Below are 25,141 nucleotides of genomic sequence, written 5' to 3' on the forward strand. Positions count from 1 at the left end.
GATGGATGGGCTGAGAGTGATTGAAATGTCTTTGTCATGCTAATGCTTGGGGGGTGATGGATGGGCGCCGGGGCTGCCAAACTCTGGCCCGCTTAGCCCATTGGCCTGGGAGAGATCACATGTGCCCCCCCACCCCCACTCCCTATCCCCTTCCTAGGGGAGCGCTGGCCGGGGCAAGCTGGCCCAGGCCATGGACTCAAGCCTCAGAGCTGTGACATACTGCCGAAAGGTTGTAGGGCAAGAGGGTGTCTCCCCCAAACTGCCGGACCCTCCTTCAGCCTCTACATGGACTATAATAGGATGAATTCCTTTTTAGAGTACCCACTTTGTAATCGGGGACCGAGCGCCTACAGCGCCCCAACCTCCTTTCCCCCCAGCTCAGCTCCAGCCGTTGACAGCTACACAGGGGAGAGCCGCTATGGTGGAGGGCTGCCCAGCCCAGCGCTCCAACAAAACTCGGGGTATCCTGTCCAGCAGCCACCTTCATCCCTGGGGGTGTCCTTTTCCAGCTCCGCTCCCTCGGGGTACGCCCCAGCGGCCTGCAACCCCAGCTATGGGCCTTCTCAGTACTATTCTGTGGGTCAGACGGAAGGAGATGGAGGCTATTTTCATCCATCGAGCTACGGAGCCCAGCTAGGGGGTTTGCCCGACAGCTACGGAGCGGGTGGAGTCGGCCCAGGGCCGTATCCTCCGCCGCCGCCGCAGCCCCCTTACGGAACCGAGCAGACCGCAAACTTTGCACCAGCCTACGATCTCATCTCTGAGGACAAGGAGTCATCCTGTTCTTCAGAACCCAGCACTCTCACTCCCCGGACCTTCGACTGGATGAAGGTCAAGAGAAACCCACCTAAGACAGGTAGGGCTCAGAGTGGTCACTTCCTCACCTTGGCCTAGGCATGCACAGAGGCCCCTGGGCTAGGGCATGGTTCATCCCTTCATGCTTTGGTATTGGCAGGTAAGTATTCAGGTCAGCTGAGATTTCCCCATCGGGTAAGTTTGGGGCCACCTCCTTAAGGTGGTCTCCGCAATCTACTTCCTTGTCTATGGGCCCAGTTTGGAACCAGTACCTCAGGTTTCTTTCTGAAGGTGAGTATGGATGGGAGATTGGTTCTAGATTTGGAAATTGCTGATGGAGGGTGTGTGTGGTTCTGCATAGAGACTTAAGTTTGGGTAGAATGATGAATGAGGATACAGAGTGGACTGGGAGGAGTGGCGGGGAGGGAGAAAGAGGTGAGGGAACTGACGTGGCTTTTCTCCCTGCCCCGCCCCTAGCGAAGGTGTCGGAGCTGGGACTGGGCACTCCCGGTGGCCTCCGCACCAACTTCACCACGCGCCAGTTGACCGAGCTGGAGAAGGAATTTCATTTCAACAAATACCTGAGCCGTGCGCGGAGGGTGGAGATCGCCGCCACCCTGGAGCTCAATGAAACACAGGTGAAGATATGGTTCCAGAACCGGCGCATGAAGCAGAAGAAAAGAGAGCGAGAGGGAGGCAGGGTGCCTACAGCCCCTTCAGGTTGCCCCAAGGAAGCGCCTGGAGATGTCTCCGACCAGTCCACGTGCACCTCCCCAGAAGCCTCGCCCAGCTCCATCACCTCTTGAGCTATCCGGCTTTGAGCGCTGGACCCAGTCCTCTCGTAGACTCTCCCAAACTTCACAGCCCTGGTTATCCTCCTCAAGGCCGCGCAACCAGTTTAGAGGAAACTGGGCAGGAGTGGGGAAACGTAATTTTTCTCAGATCTGGGGGTGGAGGGATGACTGATAGCTGGGGATCCCACAGGTCTTGGGATTTCGGGAGTACCCAGCCATCAAGGGTGGAGAAAAGGCCTTTTGCCTTTGATCTAGAGATTGGCTCAATGTCAACACTCTAGTGGGGGTAGGAGCCAGCTCACCCTGGATTCTCCTTTCCCTTCCGACTCGAGTTCAGTGCCTTTGAGCTTGGAGAATTTTCTTTGAGCACTCTCACCCCAACTCCCCTTGCTAGGCCTGGGATAGAAAGAATCCTCAGGATTTTCCTGTGGGGGATGTGTTGGAGTGCAGGCACATTATCATCAATCTTTAATCTTAATCCTTAATCCAGCCAGCTCACCGCAGACCTTAGAATAGCACCGACTGCCTTGTGACATACTAAACAAACAAACAAACAAACAAACCAAACAAAACCAACCAACCAAACAAAAACCACCCTGTCCCAAGCAATCCCACAAACTCTTTGCTGGCACGTCTCTATTGCACTAACGCAGCCTTCTGAGGCTGTTTTGTGAGACCCGCCCCTTCCCACCGGCAACGCCATCACTAAATCACCAAAGCATTTTGAAAGTTGGTACTGTTTCTGGAGCATCATTGCAAGGACCGCCTCAAGTAATCCTCAACCAAGAAGGGGTGGGCACTACCCCCTCCTCACCTCCTCTCCCCCTATTTATTGCCTCTGGAACCCCCCCCCCCCATTCTCTTTTCCACAAGCCGCCCTACCCCTGGGGCAGTCTGGACAGGTCCAGGAATAGCGACTGAGTTCCCAGCAGATTCCAGCATTTCTCTGAACTTTGAAGACAGCAGAGAGGCCATTTGAGTTTCTGGAAAACTATGTCCCAAGCAAGCCAGGTTCCCTTTGTATCTAAGCTACCTCATTTCAATAAAGTCTGTTTCTCCTTTTCCTTCTGCGTCTGCTTCTCTATCTTGGGCTGGAGGAGACCGTGAACTTTACCAGCCCATTGACTGGTTGGGCCGGAGAAGTCAAGATAATGAGAACTGAGTGGGCCCCAACCAAGGCAGAAGTGGGCCCCAGACACCTAGTAGTCCACTAGTCTTTTGGGAGAACCCAGAAGCACGTGGTGGAAGGTGGTAGAGCCAGATAGTTCTGAGATGGTCTTGAGAAATGGGTGGGGAAGGAGGGAAACAGATCATCTGTTAGAGATGTCTGAAAGAGGGTATAAGGGGATTTGGGGGGAATGGCTGAGGGGACTCTACCTGTTCCCTTTCTCTCTACATCCCCCATCCCTTCCCTAGGGCTTGCACTGGACCCTGCTAACTGTAAAGACAGCAGGCTTGAAGCTATGGGATGTCACACTCTCATTCTTGCTCCCAGAGTTGGAAGATGAGTCATTGGCAAAGTCCTCACTGGCACACACATTAAGCCCCAGTCCCAGCCCTTCCACACAGGAGTATCAGATTGAGTCATCTGCAATTGACCAGTCATTTGGCTAAGGCCCAAGGCACTGAACCACAGGAAGGAGGTGGCTTTGGAAGAGATACGTGAGGGATGGGGGTAAGGAGATGTCAAAGGTGGATGGGGGAGGTGCTGGGGATTGGGTGAACAGTGGGACCTGGGGGTGGACAGAGGCAGTGGAGGTATACCAGGATCCTGAGCTGACCTTTTTACCTCTAAACACCTCTAGGCTTTCCAAACAAGCCTGCAGTGCGCCCAGGGGGCAACTATTGTCTCCCCGCCAGTACCACTGGCAAATCTTTAGTAAGCAGAGGCAGGGGGCCGTGCCTCTGGAAGCTGCGCAGAAGTGGCAAACTGCAGTCACTCTGGGCTCCAGAACGCCATTGAAATGACAGGGGGCTCCAGGCTCTAAGCCTAGTCTATTGATTCTGGTGACCCAGAGACCCCCTAAGCTCTAGGGCCAGGACCATATCACTGGGGTGCAGTGATGGTGAAGACAGGTCTTATCTGCCCCCCAATCCATTTAATTCGTGACCTTGCAAAGGAAGACAGGCAGCGAAAAGGACTCAACGCTTGTAAGCAATGCTAAGCATTTGTTTCCTCGTGAAATTGGTGCCATTAGGCGAGAGGCAACGTTATCAATAATTGCACAGCTCAGCTGGAGAGGAAGAGAAGCATTTAAGAGGAAGCTCAGCTTTCCCAGAGGTTGCTTTCTTGTCCTGTCTTAAAAGGAAAAAAAAAATCTATTAACTGCTTTTCTCCATTTAATTGAAATTGCCATCAAGCTTGGCTTCCCCAAAGGGGTCACCTTGACAGGAGAGGCCAGAGCAAGTGTCTTTGAAACAAATTTCCTCTTGCTTGAAGCTGTTTAATATCAACTGGTTAGAGCCCCTGGTTGGGTATTTATGGGCCCTCCAACTGTTAGCTCCTATGAACAAGTGAGCAGTGGTTAGGGCAAGGCTGGACTATAAGGATGGTAGAGCCAAAGGAGTCTCAGACTTGGGGTGACAGGCCCCAGGGGGGAGGGTGATCGAAGGGCCTGGAGGAAAGCAGAAGGCCTTTGATTTTTGGTTATAGCAGAAGGAACCAACAGATTCCTCCAGGGAAGGTGTGTGTGTGTGTGTGTGTGTGTGTGTGTGTGTGTGTGTGTGTGTGTGTGTGATCAATTCTTCATTAACAAGAGGCAGGCTGAAAATAATCCACAACGGTCAGAGTCTTCCATTTCCTTAGATACAAAACTCCAGACTCCATTGCACGCTTGAATCCTACTTCCAACCCAAGGCCCTGGAAGGAATGGGTTTGCTGGAAGGTGTTTATTTGGAGAAACAAACAAACAAACAAACAAACATCATGGTATAGTCTTCTCTCACAAATGTCAAAAGAGAATCTGGTAAACCGAAAAGCAAAAATGCCTTTTGTTCCAATTGACTCAAATTGGTGGTTTGCATTGTCAAACTCTCCAAAATAGATGCCCAAATATTTCATTCATAGACTCCTCCACACCTCTCAGAGAGGTACTTTTTTTTCCTGTGTGCACAAATTGAAACCCATCTATTTCCACATCTCCATTTACTAGATTAAAAAAAAAAATCCAGTTTTGCAGATGAATCTCTCTCCATATAATCTTGGTTTTTCATGAGAAGGAGAATTCTCAGGGCTGGTTGGAACATCTCTAAGAAGCCTAGCCCTTCTGATCTCCAGGCAGTCGCTGGCAGTGACATGGGACCCCACCCAATCTACACCATCTGTTCTCCGCCCAAGTGTGAACTTTTCCTCTTTTTATTTGCCCTTTCCTCAACATTTGCTCTCTCAATGTGAGGTCCTTTGATCTCTTGGGTGAGGGAGAAAGATTTTGAAAACCTCCAACCTCTTGTTTTGATTTGTAAACCCTGGGATTTCTTTGCTATGGGCATTCCTTGCAACAGTACCCTTGGGTGGTTGGTCAGAGTCAGGGCAGAGAAAAGGGAGTAGATGGGGAAGTTAAGAGGTGATGAAGGTCAGAATGGTCTAGAGAGAAGGACCACGGAGTTGGGAAACTATCCAGGTTGCAGTGCTGAACTCTAAGCCCTGCTTCCTGATAGAGTTGTGGGTCTTGGGCTAGGGGCTGACTTCTTCCATCCAGTTTCATTGTCTGTGGAGTGAGGATAAGTTTAGCACCAGTGTCATAGGACTGATGTTGCAATTAAGTTAGTTAACATGTTAAAAATGTTTCATAAATAAAGGTGAGTTAGAACAACTATTATCACTGTATAAAGGGATATGTCTGCTTCCCTTCCCATAGCCCCGTTCTATTGCAGGGAGTATCTTGGCTATGTCACCCCCCACACTTACTCTTATTTGATTGCTGGCAGGTGTATAGGGCAAGGACAGGTAGAAGGGGTTTCCTTATCAGTGGCTGACAACACTTTATGTCATCTGTTTGAACTTTCTCCTCCTTTTCCTTATTTCATCCTGACTACCTATCAAGGAGGTGAACTATCTCAGCCTCTTCTCCTCCTCCCACTTCGGCATTGTGGGAAGATGGACAGAAAGCCTTTAACAGTCCTTGGTATCCTTTTGACGATGGATGCTTTAAATTCTTGATCAGAATGGCGGAGGGCAAACATGCCAGTCTGTTTCCTTAGGTTCCAGTCCTTCAGATACAATATAGAGGATGTGGAAGCCATATATATATATATATTTATATTTATATTAATATAAATATATAAAGTTTTAATATAAATATATAAAGTACTCAGGATGCTGTCTGGCACAGAGTTAAGTGTGCAGAGAGATTTCTTGTTTTATGTGGCTACAGAAATACATTTTCTATTACTCTCTTACACCGAGTTAATTATAACCCTGGCATAATAGACGCAGGCATCTTCTAGCCTTCATCCCTTATACTGCACCAGCAGACCCATTTGGCACTCAAGCCACAGGATTTGCTGCCAGGGAATAAAATAATTATGAATGAAAGGATGCAGAAGAGTCCCGCAGAACACTGTTTAATAGTAAAGGCAACAGTCACAAGGAGGGATCTTCCTGGTAGGATAGCTTCATTGCATCCCTCTAGACAGCATCCTCTCTGCAGTCCATGAGACTGGGGCTCCCTGCACTTGTACCAACCTCCCCACTCCCCCCCTGCACCCCACCCCCACCCCGCCCCATGACTCAGTTCTGGCTCCAAGGAATTCTTTGCACTACTTCCCTTATTTGACTTAACTCATGTCTCAGCTGCTTCGACTTTAACTGTTTCTCCATTCCCCAACATGTCATATCTAACCAGTATGTCCTGGACACAGCAGGAACTGGCAATGTAGAATCTTTAATGCTTAGAAAACCAGAAAGGCTCAAATAGCTATGAACTCCAGCTCCAAGGCTGGCCTCCTGGCTTTCATTCATTGTCATCATCTTGGTTGGAAAAGAAATGGACCAGATCTTCTGAAGAAAGAATTTCAGAAGACCTGAGTTTGCTCTACTGAGGACACCATTTGTGACCTTGGAGAAGTCACCAAGTTTCCCTAGGCCTGCTTCCCTAGTACTTAATATAAGTGGAAATATTCCTTTGCCCCACAGATAGAGGAGATGGGTGTAAGAAGGAATGGAGACTTGGGGGTGGGGATGTAAGGAGAGGGATAATTTAGGTAGGAGGCGTCCTGGTGGATCTATTCTACTGACTTAGAGCTAATTAAAATCACTTTCTGTATTTCCTTCAAGCTCTCAGGATCACTGGCCTGGGTCTGGTGGAGTGATCCACGCCTGCAGCCTTTTCTGCCTGGAGGGGAGCTGAGGAGGGAGGCAGCCCAGCAAAGCCTGCTCCCTCTGCTCCTCAGAGGCCAGATGCTCCCTTCAGTTTACTCTGGCTTGACAGCTCCATTTCAACCCCCACCTTGGAGAGGAGGCAGCTCAATATTTACCCAGTCAGGAGAGTTGCTCTGAAGACCGGCCCCTCCAGCCTGCCCTTGCTGGCTTTCCTTGGTTGCCCCCACCCCTTCCCTTCCTGGTTCATAGAGAGTTCAGCTCTGAAACGGCTTGCAGCCCCCAACTCCCCAGTCCTGGAGCACTGTCTGTCCCAGAAGGGGGATTGCTGAAGCCAGAAAGGCAGGAGGGGCAGGTGTAGGGGGTGGGGAGGAAGGGCCCTGGTCCTGGGGTCATGCCCTGGTCTCTCTTGCTGGACCAGCAGCACGGGCCTCCTGGAGAACAGGATGGACTCAGAAATTGGCAGTCTTTGGGGGGAAAGAGGGTGTGGGGAGGGGCTAAGATGGAGCTGCCTGGGTGGGTGTCGGGGATGATCTAGAATTGCAAAGAACTGTGTCTTTTGTTATTAGTATTAGAAACCATTCCGTTTAGTAGAGAAACTTAGTGAACTCTGACAGCTCAGACTCTTTCAAATATACTAAAAAAAAAACAAATACCAACAAAGAAATGACCCATGTCTCATGGCATACACAAAAACTGATTTCACATCTCCTAGTGTCCTAGAACAGAAGATCCATAAAGACAAAGATTTTTCTATGGATTTGGTAATACTGTGCCCAGGCGCTGACACACATATATGCCAGGCCAACTCTCTACCCACTGAGCCACATTTCCAGCTCTTTGTTTTCTCAGTTCTTGCTCTGCTGCTCAGGCTAGCCTCCAGCTCCCAGCCTTCTGCCTCAGCCACCTCGGTTCTGGGATTGCAGATATGGTATGCCAGATAAGTAGGGATCTTTGTCTGTTCTACTCCTTGATCCAATTCTAGTCCTCAGAACAACACCTGTGACAGATGCTCACTCCATGCTTGTGGAATAAACAAATACTAAAGCAAAATCCTGCCCTCTAGCAGATACACATCCCCCTAAAGGGATCATAAAATCATGTTTGCTTTGGATGTTTGGCTGGTCCGATAGCGCAGCCACCACCCACGTGCCAACAAGAAGCTAATGGAAGAAGGGTCAGAAACGGAAGTGCACTGTGAGGTCTTTCATTTATCTCCATCTTATTGCTTGTTCAGGATTTCCTTTGCTTTAGCAAGCGTGAACCCAAGAAGAGATCCAACTTTTGGCAAAGTGAAGAGGTTCTGAAGGCCCAGTGGGTGTTTGTGTTGATAGAAAATGGATAGAGAGGCCACTCAGGAAGCCTTCCACTTCTTTCCATATTCCAACATCCCCTAGAAGTTTCATTTACTCCTTTCTAGAAATATGAGGGTTTTCTTTTTCCACGCCAGTGCCATTAAAGAGACTCATTTGTTGGGTATCATAAAGGAGACATTTCCTAGAAGCATTAAGCTCAATACCTAAGGGAAGTGGAGGGAGAAGACAGGCTGCTGTTGCCAGGTCTGTGGCCAATTTCCATGGCTGGGAACTTCTGGGAACTGATGGCTTCTTCCTGCTGTGGATCTACACAGGACCATGATGCCACAGAAATGGGTTTTAGAAGCCGAAGTACGAAGAAAAGGCCTCTTGTCTAACACCTGCTCCATGTTATGGGTTCCCCAAGGAGAATGGAACAAGGTTTGAGATATCAGGGATGGACTGAATAATTTTGTCAAGTGTTTGCTGGTTGCCCTTTTGAAACTACCCCGAAGCTTCTGCCAGGCGTGTTGGTTTCTGAGATGAGGAATCCGAAGAGGCAATGTTTGGACAAGATGCTGTGGGGAGGACAAGCTTTCCTGGTCTATGTTCTGGAAACACAGGCTGGCAGAGGGTGGGGATTTAGTTCATGGTCCTTGCTGACAAGATTTTCCCTCCACCATTTCCCAGCACTCTTATTAACACTCAGTCTTTGTCATAACCAGTATTTTGTTCTCCACACTGGAGCATGGCAGCAGAGACCCCCTCCAGGTCGCAGAGGGTGACTAGAAGGAGCAAGTGGGAGACAGAAAGGTGGTGGGTGGGTGGGACGGGGAAAGCCAGGATCTAACACAGGATCTCTATTCAGAACATTTAAATTCAGGGATTTGGATGCTTTGGAAATGGAAAAAGGCTGAAATGACTTTGAAAGGGAATTGTGTCTGTAGGCTCCCACCCACTGAGGGAACACTTCAAAACTAATTGAAAACCCATTGAAGTCCGCACCTTGACTCCTTCCCTGGGGCAGTGTCGACCTTCCTCAGCAGTGGTTACCTATCTGAAAACAAGCTGACCTTGTACACAGCTTTGACAATAGGCCTTCCACAAAATCAAAGCAAGCGGGTTAGAAGTGCCTTGCCTGTTGACCCTTCTCTCCCACTCCCTGAAGTGTATTTTGACTATGTGATCTAAAATGAAACTTCAGACATGTATTAGTGGGAACAGAATTGTTCTAGGCATATGGCAGTCAAAAGGGGGGCCTTTTTGCTAAGGAAAAAAAAATCCCTTAACCTAATCTATTTTTGTGATATTCCCAAAGCAGAAGTAAGAAGGAATGGAGTTAAGATTCCTTTCCTTGGCCATCTGTGTGTGACTCAACACTAGGGGAACAGCAAAATTCAGAGAAAGGAATGCAAAACCAGAAACCCAGATGACAGATAAACCGTTTGCTTACATTTTCTTCACAGGACATCAAAGCTCTAGATAGCTGCCATTGCCTTGATTTTGATATGAGTGTTTTGGACCAATCACTCAATAATATTTAACTGAGTCCTCCTTCTTGAGTAGGGGGAAAAAAAAAGCTTGACTTTATCCCCTGAATTTAACCATAAAGAACAAAGGTACTAGCATACAAATAAAAGTTAAGTGTGCAAGTAGTGTCTAATACTTCTCTAACTTTGGGTTTTTGGGCATCCTTACTGATGTCAATGAATTTAAAAATTCTGGGGCTGGAGAAATGGCCCAGCAGGTAAAAGAGCTCCTGTTGCTCTTGCAGAGGACTTGGGCTGAGTTCCCAACACTCACATGGCAGCTCACAACCACCTTAACTCCAGTTCCAGGGAACCCAACATTCTCATCTGGCTTTTTGGGTAGCTGGCAGGTGTAAGGTGCATTGATATACATGGAGGCAAAGCGCCCATACACATACAATAAAAACAAACCTCTAAAAATGTTCCAGAACTTCTGATGTGGAACTGGGAATGTAGCTCAGTTAGCAGACAGCTTGTCTGGCATGCATAAGGCTTTGGTTTTAATCCCCAGCACCACATGTACAAGGAATAGTGGCACCTGCCTGGAATCCCAGCATTTAGGAGGTGGAGGCAGAAAGATCACAGGTTCATTGCCATCCTCTGCTACATGAAACCCTATCCAAAAAATAGGGAGAGGGGGGGATGCTTTGGCACATACCTTTAGTCCTGACACTTGAGAGGCAGAGGCATGTGAGTTCAAGGCCAATCTAGATACAAAGTTAAGTTCTAGGATAGCCAGAGCTACTTAGTGAGACTTTGTCTCTAAAACAAGGCGGGGGGGGGGCAGGGGAGGGGGAGACTTTGAATATGCATTAAATAAATCTACTGAACTCAATCTTTGAGTACTTCACAAAATTTCTTTGTAAAAGCTCCACTTTGCTAAAGAAATTTAATTTTTCTTTAAATTTATCTAACTTTATTTTATGTGCATTGGTGTGAAGGTGTCAGGTCCCCTGGAACTGGAGTTACAGACAGCTGTGAGCTGCCATGTGGGTACTGGGAATTGAACCTGGGTCCTCTGGAAGAGCAGCCAGTACTCTTAACCACTGAGCCATCTCTCCAGTCCTTAAATTTAGTTTTTAAGAAGTTATTTCTTTTGGGTATGAAAGACTGGAAAAAAAATTTAGAACAAGTCTCCCCTTACCTTTTATTAATTCTTCTCTTCCCTGAGCCCTCATAAATGCAAATTTCTGGATGAAAAACAGGGTCCTCTGTTTGGATTTTACTAATGAGGATGGGCCTCTGGCTGAGTGTGTCCCCTACACTGGGCAGGTCTTGAGCTGTTCTCAGTACCAAATTCCTCTCTGAGGGAACAGGAGAGTCCCTGGTTCTTTCTTTTTAATTCCCTCCTCAGGACCTTTACATTCACTTCTCAGTATTATTTTTGATGACAAGTGTCAACATTTACCTAGCCACCGAGAAATAACTCGGATTCTTGTTGCAGGTCACAGGGAAGTCTTGAGGAACTTTTCTTTCAACTAAGGCAGGATTTTAGACTCAGGGGATCTTCCCACAGTCACCAAGGATCTAGACTCAGTTCCTCTGGCGTCCCTTCTCTCTTCCCATTCCATCCTGGAGTAGTGAGTGGTTTGTGGTTTGTTGAAGCATGGGGTCCACTCCAGCTGTCTCTGAAGCTGCCTCGATGGCAGTGGAGCCAGGAGACAGAAAAGCTCAAAGGTCCTATGGGTCTGAATATCAGGTTTTTCTACGTTAGGTGTGCCTGGTAAAAAAGGGTATTTCCCTAAACATACACACACACACACACACACACACACACATACACACACACACAGGCACATTCAGACATGCACAGGCACACTCAAATGCACATCTCTAGACACCCCCCAACACACACACCCTGCAGTTCCAAGCTTCATAGAGGAGCCGTTGTTTAAGGAAATGGAAAGAGAAGAATGGTGAATTACTTGAAAATCTGCTTCCAGCAACAGGGAAACATATTTTTTTTCTTATGATCTTTGGCAGGCATAGAGAAAAATTCCTGCCCTGGAAGAAGATGTTGATCCCAGACCATCATTGCCTTTGGATATCTCCTTTTACCCCACGAAAGGTCCAGTGTATCCTAGGCTGGTTTTGAACTTACTATGGAGCTGAGAAGCTCTTGCTTGACGTGCCTCTACCTCCTGACTGCTAGTGAGTGTGCCATCACATCTGGTTTTTGCCTTTGGCAAAAAATACCTTGATGATCATCTAGGGGAGAGAGAGAGAGGAAAGGGGGGGAGAGAGAGAGAGAGAGAGAGAGAGAGAGAGAGAGAGAGAGAGAGAGACTTGTGTAGGCATTTGCTTTCTTGGGGCTTGTACTCATTGACTTAACTTCCTCCTCCTCTTCTTCTTCTTCGGTGTTTCAGACAGGGTTTCTCTGTATAGTTCTGGCTGTTCTGGAACTCTCTATGTAGACCAGGCTGGCCTCAAACTTGGAGATCTCTGTGCCTCCACCTCCTGAGTGCTGGGAATAAAGACGTGTGCCACCTAACTTTCTGAGGCCTTCTTGAGCTGATTAAGTCATTTGTTCCTCCTTTCCTACAAGTCACTCCTCCAACATTTGAAGGCATTTTCCTTGTGGTTCCCTGGAGCTTTCTTTTTAAAATTAAAAAAATTAATTTGTCATTTTATGTGTCTGAGTACTTTGTTTATGTGTATGTCTGTGTACCACATGCATGCCTGGTGCTCAAAGAGGCCAGAAGAAGGCATTGGACTCCCTAAAACTGGAGTTGCATATAGTTGTGAACTGGGAATTGAACCCAGGTCCTCTAGAAGAGCAGCCTATCTCTTAACCACTGAGCCATCTCTCTACCCCCTAACCCAAAGCTTTTTTTGGGGGGTGAGGCAGGGTCTCTTTATATAGTCTTGGCTAGCTTGGAACTCACAGAAATCTACCTGACTCCATCTCCTGAATGCTGGAACTAAAGGTATGTACCACCATGCCAGCTTCCAAAGCTTGCTTTCTCAAGAGTAATACACATTTCCAGTATCTTCATTGGTTCATCCTGAGATCCAACTCCCAGGTCCTTCCCCAACTCACCCTCCCTCCCTTAGTTAATATTTCCCACTCAGTGAAGTGTCTAGAAGTGAACATAAAATAAAAAGTGTGATAAACACTGTTGAAAGTAGAATGGGAATATATATATATATCCTTTGATCTGGGCATTGTATTTCCATTGACAGAAGCAGGATGGCCTAGGCAGGGAAGGGCTAAGGGGCAGGCTGGTGATGAGAAATGGGAGGAATTCTCCTGCAAATCATGTCCATCTACTTGACCTCTAGGGCTGCATCAGTCACTGATACCATCCTTAATCCACACAAATCCCCAAGCTCAGGATGAGAGCTGCCGCATCAGCATCAGCAGCCATTTGCGGGGGTGGGGGTGGGGGTGGGGGGTGGGGGTGAAGCAAACATTGGCTGTGCTGTCTGTGTCAACTGTGGGAAGGAAAAGGCGGGCAGGTGCAGAGAAACAGTGCAGGGGGCTGGGAAGAAGCAGCCTTGTTATCTCCTGGGATAGCAGTACAGGTGACCCAGCCGGAGCAACCCTTCAGTTCCACTCTCCTTCATCACTGCTGGCCAGGTAATTTCACTTCTCTCCTGACACTTTGCCCTGACCTCCCTTTTTGGTGGTAGCTGTTATTATTTTTGTTATCATTGTTGACGCTATTGACATTTATGGAGCACTTTGCTGTTAGCTCTTATTCCTCGCCACATCTCTGGGAGGTTAGTGTGATCATTATTCTCACTCTACACATGAAGAGCCTGAGGCACAGAGAAAATAAGTAACGCGCCCAAGATCCCATATATTTGAAAAGCAACATATCATTTTCTTTGTCTGCCTCTGGTCCTCAAGTGTTTACATAAATTCACACATGTGGAAAACACAATGTGTTTAGGATGAAGGTTTCTCTTACCACTTTGTCCTATTCTCAACTACATCCATGGCTACCAGACCACCACGTGTCTCAGGGTCTTAGGTCACTGCCTCCTCCTTTTCCTTTCCAAGCAGTGATTCCAAATAGCCAAGAGCTTCAGCTTAATCAAGGGACTTTCTAGATTACCTGTAGAGGCTGAGAATTTCTACAAATTGAGTCCAAGTCACCTATTTGTTGATAAATAGATTCTGTGAAACTATTGTTCACTCACAGTTTGGGTATGATGGGGGATTTTGCTTTAGAGATCTTGTTGGTGGGTGGTCTTCTCCAAGTTAGGAAGGAGGTAGGCACTTTGAACCTGCTTGATCGTGAAGCTGAGTGTCTCATATTTGTATAGTACACTGAGTCAGAGAAAATGGTGTAAGAGGGTTTAAAGTGCATATGTGACTCAGGAATAGAGTAGTTGCTTAACATGTGTGAGGCATGCCCTTGGTGTGATCCCGAGAGAGAGAGAGAGAGAGAGAGAGAGAGAGAGAGAGAGAGAGAGAGAGAGAGATCAGAATTATTTTTTGTTGCTTTATGTGGCCCAGGCTGGCCTTGATCTCAGTATAGTCGAGGATGACCTTGAATTCCTGACCCTTCTGCCTCTACCTTCCAAGTGCTGGGATTGCAGATGTCACCACACCTGGTTTAATGCGGTGTGAGGGATCAAAATTAGGGCCTTGTGTGTGTGATGCAAGGAATCGGTCTGACCACCGAACCTCAGCCTGTTTGAGATTTGACTACTTAAAATTCACGCAGTTGGGCCATTCTATCCCTGAATGAGCTTGTATTACCTCAACTTCTCTTTCCAAATTCTCCCTATGGGCAAGGAGGTGATGTGATTTCCCAGGCAGTGGCAGTCACGATACAGGCATGGATAAGAAGGCGAGGTTTTCATCCCAGACTGGAGCCCAGGGCACTGACCAGTTGCCTGCTCTCACAGGAATCTGCCTTCCTTTTTATCTTTCTTCCTTCCTCACATTGCTGGAGATCCGTGTCCTGGTAGACATACGGGTCAGCGCTTTGAAGGCTTTGGAGCATAAGCAGATCAAAAGCCCAAATCTCTAACTTCCAACTGTGATCTGCAGAGCCAGGCACAAGGCAGATGGAAGGCAGAACCCCGGGGACCACAGCAGCTTCCCATCGCGTGACTTAGCACAGGTCCTGAGGCCAACTACAGTGGTCCTGACAGCAAAATTAACAAGTGGGGGTGTCTGGGGGAGACCCGAGAAGGGGAGGGAGAGAGGCAGGGCCAGATAAGGGCAGTAGATCACTTGGTTCTGGCATCTGTTCTCCCACTGTATGTAAAGGTTGCTTTAGCCCCAAAGAAGCCACATTCTGGGCCCAGCTTGCTGTTTATTTAAAAACACGCCGACTTTGCAATCCGTCTGGAAAGCTCTGAAGGGGCTCTTGATAAGGGCATCTGGGCAGTAAATCCAGAACATGCAGAAACATTAAAAAAAAAAAAAAAAAAAAAGCCCTTCCTTGATGAGATGTTGTAAAGAATTCTGCTGTCTGTAGTTAAGTAGATGAGCATAGGGAGTGTGCCTGGGCAGGTCCCTCAGAGTTAGCCTATTTATTTTTTCTTCGCCATTACCTTCTGCTCTCTAGATGAGCTGAGCATACGCTCAAGAGGGGAAAACAGGAGGAGGCCCTGGTTGTGAGCCCCTCCCGTCCATGGGAGCACAGCCTCTCCATGCCCCTCCCGTCCATGGGAGCACAGACTCTCCATGCCCCTGCAGTCCATGGCAGCATGGCCTCTCTGCACCGAGTGCTCTGAATTGAGCATCATGGAAAGTTCTTTCCTTATCATTTTAGAAATAGAAGGTGCAGAGACTCAGTGCCTGCCGAGCCAATAGGCTATCACGGAGTAAACACCTGAGTATGAGAGATGTATTTGAGAAAGAACAGATGACATTTTCAACATAGCTCAAGATTCCAGCCTTCATCTGAGTTCGGTACTTCTCTCTCGGGGTTTTTGCCGGCTCTGGTAAGAAATGTCTAACAGATTAGACAGTTTATAGGAAGGCGAGAGCCAGGCGTCTTACCAAACTTCTCTTCCTTTATTTTTTCATGCACTGGAGCCTGCCTGGAGACAGCTATGCTGGAATAATGGGTCTTGATAAGTTTCACAAGCCAAGGGACTCCAAGTCCTCCATAGTTCACTTACTTTGCCAATAGTCACTCAGCCCCCTGACCAAAGAGAATATCAATTTGTGCAGAGAATGAGTAAAAATCAATAAACAACATGAGCATGTTAAGGGGATGGGGTGGGATTTAGAGTGACTTTCCATAAGGCCCAGTTAAAACTTTGTAGGTCTCCTCTCCTCTGCTCTGAAGCTCGACTCTCCCATCACCAGCCCTGACTGTGGGCTAGAGAGACAAAGGCCAGCTAACTGGGAGGAGATTTGGGAAGAAGCCAAGAGAGGCAGACAAGCACAGGGGGTACTGGAGTAACCTGGGACTCTACGTGGTTTAGATTATGGAAGCTCCCCTCTTCTAGTAATCGACTTGGCAGCCTAGCTCCTTTACCTGTGTGCACATCTCTCTCTGAACAATGATGGCACCTAGCGACTTCAGACTCCACCTGCACTAGGCTACACAGACATTTCACTCTCTGAATGGTGGGATAAGTTTCTCTTCCCTTCAACAGTTCTTCTTCTTCTTCTTCTTCTTCTTCTTCTTCTTCTTCTTCTTCTTCTTCTTCTTCTTCTTCTTCTTCTCCTCCTCCTCCTCCTCCTCCTCCTCCTCCTCCTCCTCCTCCTCCTCCTTCTTCAAGACAGGGTTTCTCTGTGTAGCCCTTGCTCCTTGCTGTCCTGGAACTCACTCTGTAGACCAGGGTGGACTTGAACTCCTGAGTGCTGGTTCACTTCAACAATTCTTTTTTTTTTTTTTTTTTTTTGGTTTTTTGAGACAGGGTTTCTCTGTGTAGCTTTGCGCCTTTCCTGGAACTCACTTGGTAGCCCAGGCTGGCCTCGAACTCACAGAGATCCGCCTGGCTCTGCCTCCCGAGTGCTGGGATTAAAGGCGTGCGCCACCACCGCCCGGCTGACTTTTTTTTTTTTTTCTATCCTTGACTTTTAATAAGCTATTCCTCTCGCCCGAATGATTTTCTATCCAGTCTATGTCTAGAAAAATCTTTATGTATCTTCTGAGTTGCAGTTCAAATGTTCCTTCCTCAAGGAGCCTCCCTACCATCCCCGGAGGAAAAGGCAGCCACGTTCTCCTGTGCCACCGGCCGCCCCCCATGCCGGCACGTATCACAATGTTTTTATCACTTACTTATCCATCTATTTATTTTTGTACCTTTAGTACTTAAGAAAATATATATCCTGTAAATATTTATGAAGTATTGAAAAGATGAATGAATGTATATGAGAGTAAAGATCGGGCCGACCCAACACTTGGCGAAGATAGCAGGATATTAATAGCTGACAGACGCAGCAAATCTATTCCGTTTTTGGTTTTCTCACCTTCTTCATATAAAACAACGATCTTGTAGATTTAAATAACAGGCTAAGTATATTAAGGGAGACATTTGTCTCACTAACGTTAATCTATAGCATCGCATCCACATATTTTAACAGCATCTTAGAGTACACTAAAGGACCATAGCAATCATCTGGCCCAGTCTTCTTCTATTTACACTTAGACAATGTTTCCATCCAGTGGTTGTCCAGCCTCTGACGGTAACCCACCCATCACCAGGACTTCGTGAGACAGTCAATTTTCTCTTTAAGCCACTCTGACTCTTCTTCCTTACTTAACATGAAATTTATTTTACAGAAACATTTGCCCTTTGTGCCCAGTGCTATTAGTTCAGCTATCATAAGGTAGTCACCATGGCTTCCCCCACGCCACTTTCCCACTCCAAGTGAAATACCCTCAGCCCTCAGCTGCTCATCACATACTATGGCTGTGAGGCTCACCCAGGACCCAGAGCATTAGCCTCTGGGAACACCTGGAATATAATTCAGGAGTCACTATAACCCCTTTCTTTTCTTTTTCTTTTTTTAAAAATTTTTTTGGTTTCTCGAGACAGGGTTTCTCTGTGTAGTTTTGGTGCCTGTCCTGGATCTTACACTGTAGACCAGGCTGGCCTCGAACTCCACTGAGATCCACCTGGCTCTGCCTCCCGAGTGCTGGGATTAAAGGTGTGTACCACTGCCTCCCGGCTATAATACTTTTCTTGTTCTTCTAGTCTTAGCAGCTACTTGTGGAATACTTACTGCACACTTTTATTTTTAACTTTTGTTTTTTACATTTTAAAAATTATTTAGTTATTCCTATTTTATGTACATTGGTGTTTTGCCTGCCTGTATGTCTGTGTGAGGGTGTCAGATCCTCTGGAACTGGGGTTACAGACAGGTCTGAGCTGCCCTGTGGGTGCTGGGAATTGAACTTGGGTCCTCTGGAAGAGCAGCCAGTGCTCTCAACCACTCAGCCATCTCTCCAGCCTCATCCTTAATTTTTAAAAACACTTTTCCACTGAGGTTTTAAAACTTTTTATTTTGTATGTATGAGTGTTTTGCTTGCATGCATGTCTATGTACCATATGTGTGCCTGATGTCTGTGGATGCCGAAGAGATCATTGGATCCCCTGGAACTGAAGTTACTGATGGTTGTAAACTGCTGTAGGTGCTGGGAACTGAACCCAAGTCCTCTGCAAGAGCAGTTCGTGCTCTTAACCATTGAGCCACCTCTCCAGCCTCCAACGTGCATATTTTCACCCCTTCTTTGGTTTGGATAGCCCTTGTGTATCCTCCGAGACCCAGTCCAGTTACTGTTTTCCTGGACTCCATCTGAGTTAGGAGCGCTTGCCCTGATCTTCTAAAGTTCAGGTACACATACATGTAACCGTGGGTTTTATTCCACAGTACCCCGAGTGTTGGGGGTAGAGTGGTGATAGCTGCCTTCCACAGCGCTCTGATTACCTTATGTTAGACCATCTTGTTAGTCCTTATTATCCTACTGCTTGACACAGTGTTTGTCTCATAGATGCCTATTGAGCATGTTGATGCCTATAAATATCAGATGTTACATGTAGCTGCACATTCTTAACAACAAAGATCCATAGGAGATCAGCTAAGATGGAAGAGAGTGATGATAATCACAAAGCATATACATATATATATATATATATATGTATGTATGTATATGCTTTGTGTACACACATACATACTCAGGAGGTGGTAGCAGATTGGAGGCCAGTCTGGAATACATAAATTGCTGAACCAAAGAGAAAGAAGGTAAAAGAAGCAGGTAAGGTTAGCTGAGTGTGGTGTTACCTGTTTGTAATCCCAGGACACTGGAGGTAGAGATGGGGAGTTCTGTTCAAGGTACATTTGGCTACATAGCAAATTCCACAGCAGCCTGAGCTACATGAAAGTCTGTCTTTAAAAAAACAGAAACAAAAACAAAACAAACAGCCTGGCAGTGGTGAAGCTTGCCTTTAATCCCAGCAATTGGGAGGCAGAGCCAGGTGGATCTCTGTGAATTTGAGGCCAGCCTGGTCTACAGAGCGAGTTCCAGGACATGCTCCAAAGCTACACAGAGAAACCTTGTCTCTAAAAACCAAACTAAACCCAAACAAAACAAAATAAAAAAACTCAAACAGAAAAACAAAGAGCATGTGTATAATCTCCATACTATAGAGGAAGAAAATAAATTCAGGGAGGTGAATGACTTTCCAAGTCACTCAGCTAGTAACTGTTGAAGCTAGGAATTTAATTCAGGGATTTTCACATCTAGTCCCTCGCTGTTTCTCTGTATAGGCTAATGTTGAAGTAACCAGAGATGCTTTGCTTGGAGTAAACATATTTAGAGTAGACATTATATGTGTTTTCAAAGACTTGAAGGAATTTGGACTTCCATTCATCCTGCCTGGCTTCTGTGAGAGAAATTAGGAAGTTAATAGGAATAATTAATTTCCAACAATTAAAAGCTGTCCTAGTTGGAATTGAGCTTCTGAGTGAGTTCTTTATGACTTGAGGAGTGAAAACATCCTTGATGCCATAAACATAACAGGAGGATTTTTGGGTGAAGTTATGGCTTAGATAAGTGTCTCCCAAAGGTCCATGTGTTCAGGGGCTGGCCCCAAAGGGTGTTAATAGGTCGAGACAGTGGAATATAGGAAGTGGGGTCTGGTGAAGAGTGCCCTTTGAAAGGAATTGTAGGACTACAGCCTCTTCCTGGTTGATAGGATGAGCTGTTTGTTCTGCCATGTACTCCTGTAAACAACTGCCTGGTCCCAAATAACCGACTCAGACGCTGAATATGAGTTATAAATGCTGGGCCAATAGCTCAGGCTTGTTACTAGCCAACTTGTTCACTTAAATTAACCCATATTTCTATCTATGCCTTGCCATGTGGCAGTGCCTTTATTAGCATGGCATGTTCATCTCCTGCTCCCTCTGCATCTGGCTGATGACTCCTCTGACTCTGCCCTTCCTCTTCCCAGAATCCTCCTAGTCTGGCTCTCATTCTCAATCTCTTCCTGCCCAGCTATCATCCAATTAGCTTTTTATTAGAAAATGAGAGTAATACATATTCATAGTGTACACACAGCATACTCCTGTCACAGACTTGGATGGAGACTTCTAGAGAGTGAGCTAAAATGAGCCTTTCTCTTTGTCAGTTAAGTATCTGCAGGAGCTCCATGTGGTAAGCTCACGTCTGTAAGCATGAGAGGCATCGGCATAAAATAAGATAATAAAAATAAGCCCTGTTAGGTACCGTACACTTTTAATCCCAGCACTCAGAAGGCAGAGGCAAGCAGATTTCTGTGAGTTCCAGGCTGGCTTGATTTACATAGCAAATTCCAGGCCAGTCATGGCTACAAAGTGAGACCCTGTTTCAAAAAAAAAAAAAAAAAAAAAAAAGAAAGGAAGAAAGAAAGAAAACAGAAGTTAATTCTCTCAAGGTGTTTTTTTGTTTTTGTTTTCTTTTTTTAGTGGTGAGAACTTACACCAGGTCATCCTGAGATGTCTCTAAGATTCCTCTTATTGACTAAATAGGTGTTTTGCTTTGTTTTTCCCCCCAGTGCTGGGGATTAAACCCAGGGCCTTGCACATGCCAGACAAGCCCTCCACCACTGAGCTTCACTTCCACCTTTCTAAGAACCCTTTGGAATATTCTCTATACCTCATCCCATGAACCTTTGCACACTTAACAACTGAACCTCCATCCATTAAAGATGGGCATCACTTCCTTGTAGAGAAGTGGGTAGTGTTTGCTCCTAGAGGCAGCTAAAAGGAAATACCAGAATACAAGAAAAAGACTGGAGTCTACCAGAAACCGTATTCCTTCTAGTGATGCTTAGAATTAGCATGCCAAGTAAAAAAGCCCTCATTCTAACCGGAAACAGAAAGTCAAGATCCCCAGCATTCAAAAGTGTCCCCAAAGGGAATAAGGAACATACTTTTGTGAGAAGCAGGCCAAGCAGCATCACTGAGTAGGACTTCCCCCTGCAGATCTACAGGCTGCATCCTCCTTGAAACACTTCAGGAACCTGGCCTTTGATTGTTTCTGGGCAGAAGGAAAAGCTAAGCATCTCAAGTGTCAGAGTGGGAACCAAATCCTTAGGACACACCCTAACTGCCAGATGTTCTTTCTATGCCTCTGTCAGCACAAAGTCAGAGGTGTCCGGGAGATCTGGATTCCCTTCTGCTGAGAGCACCACTGAGCCCCTGAGAGGAATGGATATTAAGGAACACTGATGTGTGCGCAGTGAGGATTTAATAATCCTGACACACATTGTGCCAGCCCTCCTGTGAACCTTGACCTTGTTTTCAAGTCCCTAGCCTCCATGTTCATTAAAAAATCGGATCACCTGACCTGAGCCCTAGAGCAGCTGACACGGCCTCGGTCCCTTCATTTCTGCTCTCACCCTGTCGTGCTTCCGAGATACAAAGCAGCGGGGCCCAGGGGAGAGCAAATCACCGCCTGGAGAACTCCTTCTGCAGCAGGGACCTCTGTGGAGCTAAGACACAGGGAAAGGACAGATGGAAACGGGAAGTTTTGCCCCGCTGAGCAAGAAAATATTGTTGTCACGGGCCACCAGGAGGCAGAGGTTGGGGTAAAGATGCAATTCTGAAATTCTCTGTTCTCGAAGGGATGAAAAACACGGAAGAAATAGCATCCCTCCTGCTGCAGCGGGTAACAACGTGGAGGTCAGCCTTTGGGGCACATGCTGCCCCTGCCTGTATTCGCCTCACTCGGCGTTGGAGTCTATATCTAATGCTTTCCTTGAAATGCTTTTTGAGAGCATGACTTGGGTTGTGTTCACTACAGATTCTTTCTCAAAATGCAATTTTGAGGTCTTGCCTACTGGTTCTGTAACTCTCACTCGGATCCTTAATGGAGATACAGGTCTGGAGACTCTTGGCATGATACGGCATTTTCTGGACTTTGACATTGAACAAGGAGATGTGAGATGAGAAGTGATTTTCTTGGTCCAACAGGATGTGTAGTTTGAGGGCCTGGGGCTCACTCACTTACAGGGTACATCATTCTCTGGCCTACTTGTCTCACTGACCACATTGGTAAATTGACCAGTCTAAGACTGAAAAGCAGTTGGTTGTTTTTTTTTTTGTTTTTGTTTTTTTTTTTTTTTTTTCATTACTTATAGTACTTAGCAACTACAATTCATGTTCCTTGAACACATGCTTGGTGCCACGCACACTGGGAGATGGAGCCTAGATTGACGTTTACATAGCACTTCTTTTGAAAGACTATAGAGCCTAGAGTCTTTGTATAATTAGTCTCATTATGATTATCTTCATTCTAGAGATAAAGAAACTGAGCAGTGGATAGGGTCTCACTGTGTAGCTCTGGTTGATCTGGATTAGCTATATAGACCAGGCTGACCTTGAACTCACAGAGATCCACTTGCCTCTGCCTCCCGAGTGCTGGGATTAAAGGTGTGTACCACCCAGCTGGGCTTATTTTTATGTTCTTATTAATGTTTATATACATATACATTCACAGTATGCACTATGTATGCAGGAGCCCATGGCAGCCAGATCGGCTGGGGCTGGAGTTACAGGCATTTGCGAGCCAGCCTACATAGTGCTGAGAACTGAACTCAGGGGCACTCTTAACAGCTGAGCCGCCTCTCCAGTCCCTCATTTCCAGGCTTAAATCCTACATTCTTTCCCTTAAAAAATTACTGACACTTGTCAAAATAAGCATCTTAAAACAGATTGTACCTATGTAGGGGTTAAGAATGGCATACAGTTTGCCTTGAATGGCTATCATGGAAGCTGGAGAAGGTTGGATACATATGTGATTTCATTTATTCTTTTACTCATGTATTAATTGGAAAATTTCTTTTTAAAAATATAGTGAAAACTTAAAAAAATTAATGTGTGTATGTGCACACACACGTGTGTTTGCTCGCACACCAGAGCATATGTATGTGAACCACATGTGTGTATTCTTGGATGTCAGAAAAGGCGGTGGCGACCCTTGAACTAGAGTTACAGACAGTTTTTTTTTTTTTTTTTTCAAGACAGGGTTTCTCTGTGCAGCTTTGGAGCCTTTCCTGGAACTCACTCTGTATCCCAGGCTGGTCTCGAACTCACAGAGATCCACCTGCCTCTGCCTCCCGAGTACAGGGATTAAAGGTGTGTGCCACCAGTGCCCAGCTGAGTTCCAGACAGTTTTGAGTCATTATGTGAGTGCTGGGAACTGAACCTGGGTTCTTTGAAAGAGCAGTAAGTGTTCTTAACTACTGAGCCATCTCTCTCTCTTTTTTTTTATTTTTTATTTTTTATTTTTTTTTTTTGGTTTTTCGAGACAGGGTTTCTCTGTGTAGCTTTGGGCCTTTCCTAGAACTCGCTTTGGAGACCAGGCTGGCCTCGAACTCACAGAGATCCGCCTGGCTCTGCTTCCCGAGTGCTGGGATTAAAGGCATGCTGAGCCATCTCTCTAGCCCTTAATTTGAAAAAATTTTAACATAGAAAGTTAAAAAAAATTCAACCTGTGCTCTGAGCTGACACTCTAACTCTTTGAAAGATTCTTTTTCTAACAAAAATTTATTACATTTTGATTATTTGGTGTGTCTGCATGAACACACACTTCCACCACGTGTATTCCAGGGAGTGAATTCAGGTTGTCAGGTGTGGTAGCAGGCACCTTTATCTGCTGAGCTCTTTTGTCAGCCTTGAAAGTTCCTTAGAGAAAGTGTTCAAGGTTTGGTATTGGGAATTAAATCCAGGGCTCCAAACACAAACACACTAAGTAAGTACTCCACCAAATGAGACACACTTCTGACTGGTCTCCAAGCTTATCTATATTTCTGTCTGTCGTCTGTCTATCTATCTATCTATCTATCTATCTATCTATCTATCTATCTATCTATCTACTTACCTCTAACTATCTATCTATCTATCTATCTATCTATCTATCTATCTATCTATCTATCATCTTTCTGTCTATCTATCTATCCTATTTATTTATTTTTATATATATATTTATTTATTTTTATGTATTTTATGTGTGAGTATTTTGCCTGCATGTATGTACGTGCACCATGTGCAGTGCATGATGTCCTTCCTCTAAAGAGCATTAGATCCCCTGGAACTGAAGTTTAGAGAGATTGGCAACTACTATGTGGGTGCTTGGAGCTGAACCCTGGGTCCTCTGCAAGAGCAGCAAGTGCTCTGAACCACGGAACCATCTCGCCAGCCCTCCAAGCTTTATTTTAATGGTTAGGATCTTACTAGGTTAGGTTACAGGTGGTTGTGAGCCACCATGTGGGTGGTGGGAACTGAATCTCTGGAAGAGAAGCCAGTGCTCTTAACCACCGAGCCCTCTCTCCGGCCTCCAGATCTCAATACCCTCAGTGGTTGCTGTCCACTGAATGTTTCTTATGTCAAGGACTCCAACAAGTGCCATCTTTTCAGGTGACCATTTAATCCTTGGGACCACCCTACACCTTGGTACTACTGTCCTTCCTCTGCAGATAAGGTGAGTGGAACTCAGGGAGCATAATATCACCCCTTTAGTAGATAGCAGAGCCGAGACTTGAACTCTGGCCCAGGAGCCTCTCATAGTTTGTGCTGCCTTCCAACATTTGTCATTCTCTTGGAGGCAATATTATTATTATTTTATTTTATGTGCATTGATGTTTTGCCAGGGGTGTTGCATCCCCTGGAACTGGAGTTACGAACAGTTGCCATGTTGGTGCTGGGAATTGAACTCAGGACCTCTGGAAGAGCAGTCAGTGCTCCTAACCTCTGAGCCATCTTTCCAGCTAGAGGCAATATTATTTTGAAATGTGAGTTCATTATCTTGTCCGAACTCCAAACATAAAATTAGAGACGCAGTCCTCATCATTGCTGGAAAACAGGATTTGTGAAGAGAAGACCTTCCACTCAGCCGGGCAGGTTTGCCCCCACCTCCCCGAGGGGATTCCAGCACTTAGCTTTGTTTTGTTAACTTCAGGCTGATGAAATCGTCATCTATCTACCATCTGAGCACAGGGGTCATG

At 46.1% G+C, this 25,141-nt stretch overlaps 1 protein-coding gene across 1 annotated transcript; it reads left to right on the plus strand.

Moving 5' to 3' along the window:
- Nucleotides 1-285: 285 nt before the first annotated feature.
- Nucleotides 286-1,601, plus strand: Hoxb1 (homeobox B1). The gene is made up of 2 exons (XM_059269644.1): nt 286-856; nt 1,273-1,601. The coding sequence occupies exons 1-2, from the start codon at nt 286-288 to the stop codon at nt 1,599-1,601; spliced, it is 900 nt and encodes a 299-aa protein (XP_059125627.1).
- Nucleotides 1,602-25,141: the final 23,540 nt, after the last annotated feature.

Source organism: Peromyscus eremicus, chromosome 8a, assembly GCF_949786415.1.
Source record: "Peromyscus eremicus chromosome 8a, PerEre_H2_v1, whole genome shotgun sequence".
NCBI lineage: Eukaryota > Metazoa > Chordata > Mammalia > Rodentia > Cricetidae > Peromyscus > Peromyscus eremicus.

What these genes read in the sequence shown, in the direction of transcription:
- Hoxb1 (XM_059269644.1), top strand. Translation starts at nt 286, where the DNA reads ATGGACTATAATAGGATGAATTCCTTTTTAGAGTACCCACTTTGTAAT. An exon ending in GAGAAACCCACCTAAGACAG is followed by an intron (nt 857 to 1,272) that starts GTAGGGCTCAGA and finishes CCCCGCCCCTAG; the next exon opens with CGAAGGTGTCGGAGCTGGGA.